This window comes from Arachis hypogaea, chromosome 15 (genome assembly GCF_003086295.3).
Source record: "Arachis hypogaea cultivar Tifrunner chromosome 15, arahy.Tifrunner.gnm2.J5K5, whole genome shotgun sequence".
Classification (NCBI taxonomy): domain Eukaryota; kingdom Viridiplantae; phylum Streptophyta; class Magnoliopsida; order Fabales; family Fabaceae; genus Arachis; species Arachis hypogaea.
Window position 1 is genome coordinate 8229753 of NC_092050.1, and position 9374 is coordinate 8239126.

The following is a 9374-nucleotide window of genomic DNA, read 5'->3' on the forward strand; positions in this document are numbered from 1 at the left end:
TAATTATTATTTATTTTATTAAATTTAAATTATTTATCAAAAAATAATTTGATAAAACAGAAATAAAATTGATTTTTATTGTTATTATTATTATTACTATTATTATTATTCTCATTGTTATTATTATTATTATTATTATTATTATTATTATTATTATTATTTAACCTTATGTATTACTATCTTAACTTATCCTATGTTCTTTGAATAACACTATTACCTAATAATATTTAATCCATCATTCTTCATGACCGAAAGCCTAGGAAAACTAAATGAGATCAAGCCAAACGTGGCTTGTGTACCAATACATATATATATAAAGGTGACACCTAATCACCCTTTCTTTGTCCAAATCATCATCAAATCCATTAAGCATGTTCATTATGCAATAACCGAACTTGCATGTATCCAAACAAGAAGAGAGAGTGGCCGAAGTTCATGTGAAAACCGTGAGTTCCTTTTAATTTTCATTTTCGATTCTTTTTTATCCATAATTCTAATAAAAAATCTAATCCGATGAAAGTGTTCGTATCTTCCTCTTCTACGTGTTGGTGTTATTTTTGTTCAGTAAAAGTTGACGGTGGTATAGCTCTTCTTCCTCTTGAGTTCGACTAATTGGAGTTCTAAGAAACACAGACGATTTCTGACATTTTCTTCTTCAGCAATTCGGTAAGAAAATTTCTCTAAAGCTTTTGTTGATTTTGATTTCATATAGAGGTAGGGATTTTATTTTAAAATTAACTGTTTTAAACTATGAATGCCATGGAAGTCTAGTGGATATTTGTAAATAATTTATGATTATTTGGAATGACTGAATGATGAATTTGAGTTGTGTTTGTGACTGAATTTGATGAATATGTGTTTGATTTCTTGATTGATTAGGAGTGCTGAAAATTCTAATTATTGAGTTAAAAAGTATTAATTTGATTTATTGAAAAGTCGGTTTGATTAAATACTATGTAAAATGAATTTTATTGATTTATCGAAAATAATTTTTGATATTGAAATCAGTTTGAGTTATTAGAAATGATTTAAAAGAGGTTGAAAATAGTTCAGTTGGGACTCGAAAAGGGTGGTTAAGCCCGAGTTTTAAGGGAAGTGCTACCGAAATTTTATAAAATCTGAGGTTTTATTTGAAAAGTTATTTTAAAAGATTTGATTTTAGAAAATTAAATTATTTGAGATTTATTTAGTTGAGAAAAGGTGTATTCTATTTTCAAACTCAATTTATTTAAAAAAACATAATATTTTAAATCCAATTTTGTAAGGAGAGATTTTGTTTTAAGTGTTGTTTTGAGTTCGGTTTTTTTAAGAAAAGGAATCTCTGCCACAGGAGAGTAGAGAACAAGGATTTAAAGGATATATTAACTTAAAGAGATTGTCTGCCACAGGAGAGCATATGTGATATTGTTTGGGCCTTAGTGCCAAATGTAAAGTGGGGACGCCCACACATTGAGAACTGTTTTCCAGATGTACGCTTATTGATTTGGAGAGTCACACTGTATGCGGCCTAGCCGTACGACTTATAAGCACACTGTATGCATCCGGAAAGTCATATCTGGGACTTGTGCCCGGTAATGTCGGGAGCGGGTAGGCAACCGACACATGAGCTCATGGCCTGCATTAGGAATAGACATGCATCATGTTGTTTGCACATTTGTATTTGGTTGTATTTGCTTGTATTACTTCTCTGTGATTGTGCTGTTTGACTTGTTTGTATGTTGGTTTGAATCCCTTACTTATGCTGTTAGTTCACGGATGTATTGAGGTGAGATGTTGTGGTTGAAAAATGATTATGTAGTTGAGAGATGGTTAGCATGACTAATTTTGTGATTAAAATCTGTTTTGAGTTAGAAATTTAAAGAAAAGTAATTAATTATCTAAAGTAGAAATAAAAGTATTTTCAAAGGTTTAACAAAATAGTTTTACTAAGTAAGTTAATTATTTGCCTTAAATTCATTATTTTTACGGCATTTCCATTCCCTACTGAGAACGTGTGGTTTGTTCTCACCCTAAAATCTTCCACCCTTTCAGTGACACAGGTTCAGAGATTCAATAAGAAGATGCAGACGACTAGTAGATTTACTTGTGATTCCTGTTGTTTTTATAGAGTTCCCTCGCCCTTGTTGCTTCAGAGTTTTTATTTTATCTAGAGGGATAGGTATTGTATGAGTTTTACATTGAATTTAATTGTATAGCATCTATTATTATTAATAATTATGTGATTATTATTATTTGAAGATCTTTTGTTATGTAATTTTAATTACTAAAATCTATTTTCTGGAACTTTCTTAAAAACAGAAACGCAATATCGACATAAAGGCTCAATATTAAACAGATAAATAGTAAATAAGAAAAATAGGTTAGTAACTCCTCACTTTTGGTGTAATACCCTAACTTTTAGCACCTCATGATCGTACTAAAAGTCTGAGTGCTACTTACCTCTAAACCTTTTTATTATATACTATCTTTATTTAATATTGAGCCTTCGCGAATACAAACCGAAACTTTAATTAAGAAAACGAAAAGAGACTTTATTTTATGCCACTAAATCACAAAAGTATATATATTCACATAGTATTAAATACATAAACTTATTTCAAGATTTCCAAAAACAAATCCTACCCCTCTAAAAACTCTAACTAACAAGGCGAGGGGAAAACAAATCCTAACAACTCAACTTATAAACATATTCCTCTGTGCTTCCGTAACTTGACAATGAGCCTTTGCACCTGTAGCTAAAAGGGGTGGAGATAGGGGGTAAGAACCGGGAAGTTCTTAGTAGGGTCGGAGTTAGAAGTTAAGTTCATTTTGCCATTATTAACCGACCGCAACTAACAACAAAACACTTATAAGCATGAATAATAAAAGAACTCAGAAGTCAATCAGTCACGCAGCACACACACACAATCACAGAGTTACACAGCACAGAGATATGCGCAAACAAGCATGATGCATGTCTATTCCTATCGCAGGTAATGAGCTCATTTGTCGGTTTCGACCCGCACCCGACGCAATCCGACTCGCAAGTCAGATAAGGCATTCCAGCGGCATAACCTCTGCAAGTTTCCACTTCTTGCAGGTGCTGATTCTCCAGCTGAAGTATGCCGAACATGACCTCTGCAAGTACTTGCAGGCGCTGATTCTCCAACTGAAGCATGTGCCACTTTCTCCTGGAAGCCGTTCCATACACACGGGCGTTCCCGCACAATCATTCAAAGCCCACGGCTTAACACTTTCACATCGGCACCATAACTATTTACTTTCCGTCACCCTCTCGTGACCTTTCAATCATTCTCATAAGTACACGTGCCGATTTATCTTCTCTTTTTCTTTTAAAACTAAAACCACATCTTTATGCCATTCTCCAAAATCTTTAAAACGATTAATAATCCAACCGACTCCAACAGCAAAAATATTTCTTTAATAATTCAAAATCAGTTAATATATTTCTTAAAGCTTTTGAAAATTCCATTTCTTATTCCCAAAATAATCAAAGCATCCCAGCTAGTTGTTCATACATAACTGAATCAAAATCTCAAGCAAACAACAATAATTCAACAATAATTTAACATAAATTCATTCAAATTCAAGTAATAATCAGCTAAATCAACATTCACTTATCAAACTCACATTTGATTATTATAAAGTTACCAAACCCTACCTCCATACGAAATCAAACTAACGGGACCTCCGGAGAAGTTTTCTGACCGAACTACTGAAGAAGAAAACGTTAAAAATCGTCTGTGCCTCCTAAAACTCTGACCGAATTCAAAGAAAAGAGGAGTTATGTCACCGTCAGCTTCCACCGAACAAAAGATATGCCAACGTGTAAAAGAGGAAGATACGAATACTTTTATCGGATTGGATTATTTTATTAAAATTATGAATCACAAAAAATTGGAGTTAGAAACATGGAGGTTTCACGGTTTCTCTCCTTCACTCTCGGTCACTCTTTCTTTCTTTTCTTTCACGTTTGGTTCGGTTTAATGAAGATTAGGCGGTGATGATAAGTATAATAAAAAATTGTTAGGTGTCATGGTTATAGATAAAAGAAACATGTGTCATATATGTATACAAGCCACCTTAGCTTGCTTTCTTTCTTGCTTTAATATGTATATACATACTGAATATATGTGTAATGGCATATATGTAGGATAATGGCCTTCGGCCACTTTCTTTTCCTTTCCTTTTTTTTTTGAACGATGATAATAATAATAATAATAATAATAATAATAATAATAATAATAATAATAATAATAATAATAATAATAATAATAATAATAATAATAATAAGTTTTGTTTAATCAAAACATTTTTTGATAAATCATTTAAATTTAATAAAATAAATAGTAATTAAATTAAACTTTAATAATTATAAAATTTTATTTAATTATTTTTGTTGAAAATAATTTTTTTAAAAACTACATCTTAATATAAAATAATAATTTGTAAATAGTTAATTGTTTAATTTTTAAAAATCTGGAATCTTACATCTGGTACGGTTATGACGTGCTATAAGTTAGGATGTTATATTAATTTTATATATAAAGACAACTTCATGGAAATGATTTATATGTTCTATTTATATTAGATTCTCTTTCTTCATTAAATATTAAATACTCATGATATTTACATTAAATGTATTGTTCAACATTGATATTCAGTTTAATTATTTTGTTAGTCTCTATAGTTTTACTAAATTTTTAATTAAAACTTTATAATTTTTCTTTTTAATGAGATTTTTATACTACTTTTAATTTTGTAATTAGATCACTTTCATATCAAAAATATCAAAATTAACAGAAGATTTCTCCCAATATACATACAGTCGAAGATCCAATTATATTTTTAATTATGAATACTTTCATTTCTAAAAAAAAATATTCAGTTAACTCTAACATTTTTTATACTAAAAAGATTTAATTATAAAACTAAAAGCAACATAGGATCAAATTAAAAAAAAAAAAAGAGAAAATATATAAACTTAATTATAAATTTAATAAAATTATAGAGACCAACAAATAATTAAACTTTAATATTCTAAGATATCTTTAAGGTTACTAATAGTAATTCAAGAATTCTTTAAAAATATTACTTATTGAAACACAAATGCTTTTTAACCTATATGAAAATATTGAAAATTATTTCTGTTATATATCCTCTCTCTTCAATAATTATGGGTTGTTTGGTATTATTATTGTTGGCTTACCTTTGCGTAACTAATTATATAATTTAGTTACCATGTGTTTTAAAAATATATATTAAAATTATTAATTAAAAAATTATAAAAAAGATAAAAAAATTATATATATATATATATATATATATATATATATATATATATAATTGAATTATTATGTAAAATTTTTTAGTTTGTCAATTGTCAATACATCAAAATTAAAATTATTTTTTATTAAAAAATTATCAATTAATGAATTATATATGAGCTTTTAATCGTCACGTTGACTTTATTTTTATTTCATAATATCTATTAAACTGTCACATTTATTTTTTAATATAATATTTTTAATTGAATTATTAATTATACTGTAATAAATAAAAATATTAAAATTATTTTACTATTTTCTTTTTTCATTAAGAGTTGTTTAGTAAAACTAAATTATTTTTAGATTACTCTTGATTTATTTTAACTCTCTTATTAATTGTATATTATTCAAAGTAAATGATAGATAAAAGAAACAACCGAAATAAATTAACAATAAAACGAATGATTTTTGTTATAAAATTTGCATAGAAAAATTATATTTGGCAAATATTATAATGGAATAAAGAATAGAGTGACAAATAAAAAACAAAAATAGTATATTATATATTAAATAAAATTTATATTAAGATTTTGGATACGGGATTATTGTATCATGTAAATGGATTTCATTTTAACTTTTTAACATTATATATATTTTTATTATGAGGAGTGTTAGTAGGGCAATAAATTTTGTAATTTGTAACTATTAATTAGTTATTATTAATATTTTAAATAATATAAAATTATATTTAATAGTATAAAATTATTTTTTTTGCTAGTTAAATGCTAGCTAAATTTTAATAAAAATGCTAGTTTTCTAAACTTTTTTCTTTTTACCATATATGTATAAAGAATAATGTATTATCTATTTATTTAATGTATAAACACGGTTCATGTATGAAATATTAATGGCAACAAAATGGAAAAAACATAAATGGCTACCTTAACTAGAATTCACTCGTACTCTCCCTTTTTAAGTAAGAAATATATATAAATATTTTCCTTTCATCAAATTTTTTTAAATAAAGGTAATGAGTCTATATACATTTCCCTACTTTAATAAATTGAGAAATGCCAAATGTATATAGATTATAGATTCGTCACTCTTATATTAAATAATAGAAAAAAAATTGATAAAATAAAGGAAAAAATCCCATTATTTATTATGATTTTTATTTAGTTATTATATATATATATATATATATATATATATATATATATATATATATATATATATATATATATTATCAATGAAAATATTAAATTCAGTTATTCTTATGTGAAGTTGATACTTGAGAATAGTTCGATTTAATAGATTTGACTAAATTATTATCTAAAAACTCTTAACTATCAATTTTACATGAAGATAACTACATGTAGATATGATAATAGGTATTTATGAGAGCAAGGACCCTTCCTCCATTCCTTGTCCCCGTTTAAGAAATCGCCCTGCACCCGTATTACGGGTCCTCATTATTTCCTCTTGAGGGGGAGGCAAATAACGACGGATATGTGGATATTAAACTTTAAAAAATAAAAAATTTCAATCATGATAAAAAATTTTATAATTCAACAAAAATGTATTAAATCAAACCCAATTCAAACACATTCAACATTACTAAACCCAATTTAATATTATTCAACTAAATCTTCAACATACAAACTGTTACGGACCGCCGAGCCCAGCCCAACTAGCCGTCAGGTCGGGGCACCACCCCGACCCAAACCCAAACCTCCAGCAGAAAGGAGTTCAACGGGTCAGCTCCTAATACCCGACCCAAGGCACGCGCGACTTACCACCTGTGCGAACCATGCCATCATCTGGGTTGGTACCCTTGGGGCAACGTCCCAATCCCTGACCTGAAGTCCGGGACGACCTGCCCCTCCCACGTGGATTAAGGACAGCTCACAAGCTCCTTAACCAATGGGCTAGGTCACCGCTAGGCCCACCCAGCACAGTATATAAGGGGAGAGAATAGTTCTCCCCCCGAGGTACGTCACACTTTTACCTAATTCGGCCATCTTTTCGTATGGACTCTGACTTGATCGTCAGAGTGTCCTTGCAGGTGGCCACTCCCGTGCCCCACTCCACCTCCGGCGTCATCAGCGCACATCAGTCCTCACTCCACGTCAGCTCAGGGTCTCTTCCTCTCCTCTACTCATAACCACCCGACCCGTCGAGTACCCGAGATCATCAGGTAACGAACATTGGCACCGTCTGTGGGGACCTCAGAGTAGACATGGAGCGACCCCTCACTTCGCAGGAGCTCCTCGAAGGAGGCGGGGCACGCCTGAGCAGAGCAAGTTCTACAGCCCGTGCTGGAGAGCAGTCGAGATCCTCCGTTCAGCCAGACCAACAAATGTACACCAAGACCCCCGAAAGACGTCCCTTCGGGGGGACGGGGCCGACAGCGCCAAGATCATGCAAGAACTCAGGCATAGAGTACAAAACCTTGAGAGAGAGCTGGTGGCGAGGAGCCGACCCCATGGAGACGTCAGCCACTCCCACGGCGGTGTCAGCCGATCCCACGCTTGTACTCGCTCCCCCTCCCGAGCACACGACAGCCAAGAAAAAAGCCTAACAAGGAGTGACGAGGCACACACACAAGTGACCTCCCGACCTACCCAAGGCGGGTCAGAAAGCCACTGGGAATCCCAGAGGGGGAAAGCCAGGGGACAACAGGACCCCATCATCATGGGAGTCACTCCTTTCCACCCCTCTCTCCTCAAGGTCCGGCTCCCGAGAAACTTCGACAAGTCGACGGACATGAGGTACGATGGGACTAAGGACCCCCAGGAGCATATCACAGCCTTTGAAGCAAGGATGAACTTGGAAGGGGTAGGCAACGCAGTCAGATGCCGGGCATTTCCCGTGACGCTGGCTGGCCCAGCGATCCGATGGTTCAATGCCCTTCCACAAGGATCCATCATAGCTTTCACAGACATATCCCAGAGCTTCCTGGCTCGGTTCACGACACGCATAGCCAAAGCAAAATACCCAATCAACTTATTAGGGGTTACCCAAAAACCTGGGGAGCCGACCAGGAATTTCCTAGATAGATTCAACGATGAGTGCTTGGAGATTGACGGCCTCACGGACTCAGTCGGCAGCCTTTGCCTAACGAACGGCCTACTAAACGAGGACTTCAGAAAACACCTCACTACTAAGCCTGTCTGGTCCATGCAAGAGATCCAAAGCATGGCCAAGGAATACATAAATAATGAGGAAGTCAGCCAGGTGGTAGCAACCAACAAACGGCAGCTACCAAACCACCCAGCTCGGCAGACCACCCAAGTCGACAGCTACAAAGAAGCTCCCAGGGACGGCACCCTAAGCAAGCTGTCCAAGCAGCCACGGGTAGGAAGTTTCACGAACTACACGCCACTCACGGCACCCATAGTAGAAGTCTACCAACAAATTGCAGACAAGGAAATCCTATCCAGACCTAGACCATTGAAAGAGAGAACAGGAGGCAACAAAAGCCTTTACTGTGATTACCACAAGGGATTTGGTCACAAAACCCAAGACTGCTTCGATCTCAAGGATGCCTTAGAACAGGCCATCAGAGAGGGAAAGCTGAATGAATTCTCCCGGCTCATCAGAGAACCGTGGAGGAAAGAAAGAGAGCGCTCCAAAGAAGATTGGAGCTACACTGTCAAGCCAAGACAAGAACCTACGGGGGATGCCAATAACCCCCCAACATTCGTGGTCAATATCGTGGTCGGGCGTGACAGCCCTCCTAAATCCAGATCGGCAGCGAAAAAGGATACCCGGGTACTCTCCATCTCGACAGAGGGCCCCGTCGCCAGCAAAGGGTATCCCACAATATCTTTTGGCCCGGAAGATAAATGGTTTTACGATCTCCCCGAAAACCTCCCATGGTAGTTACTGCGATGGTCGGGACAGGATTAGTCAGACATATCCTCGTCGACACAGGAGCTGATTCTAACATTATATTCAGAAATGTGTTCGACGCCATGGGGCTCAAAGAGTCTGACCTCAAGAGTCGCCAGCACGGAGTCATAGGACTAGGCGATAACTACATCAAACCCGACGGGACGATCTCTCTCCCAATCTGCCTAGGAACTGGTGACGCCAGGAAATCGG

The 9374-nt window shown here is 34.1% G+C and overlaps 1 protein-coding gene and 1 long non-coding RNA gene across 2 annotated transcripts; both read left to right on the plus strand.

The window, feature by feature from the left end:
• Nucleotides 1-305: 305 nt before the first annotated feature.
• On the plus strand, nucleotides 306-2239 carry LOC140179464 (uncharacterized). The gene is made up of 3 exons (XR_011872936.1): nucleotides 306-446; nucleotides 566-666; nucleotides 2032-2239. It is a non-coding gene; the product is annotated as an uncharacterized lncRNA (long non-coding RNA).
• A 5722-nt stretch (nucleotides 2240-7961) lies between these two features.
• On the plus strand, nucleotides 7962-9152 carry LOC112747818 (uncharacterized). The gene has a single exon (XM_025796014.1). It carries the CDS (start codon nucleotides 7962-7964, stop codon nucleotides 9150-9152), a length of 1191 nt encoding a protein of 396 aa, XP_025651799.1.
• Nucleotides 9153-9374: the final 222 nt, after the last annotated feature.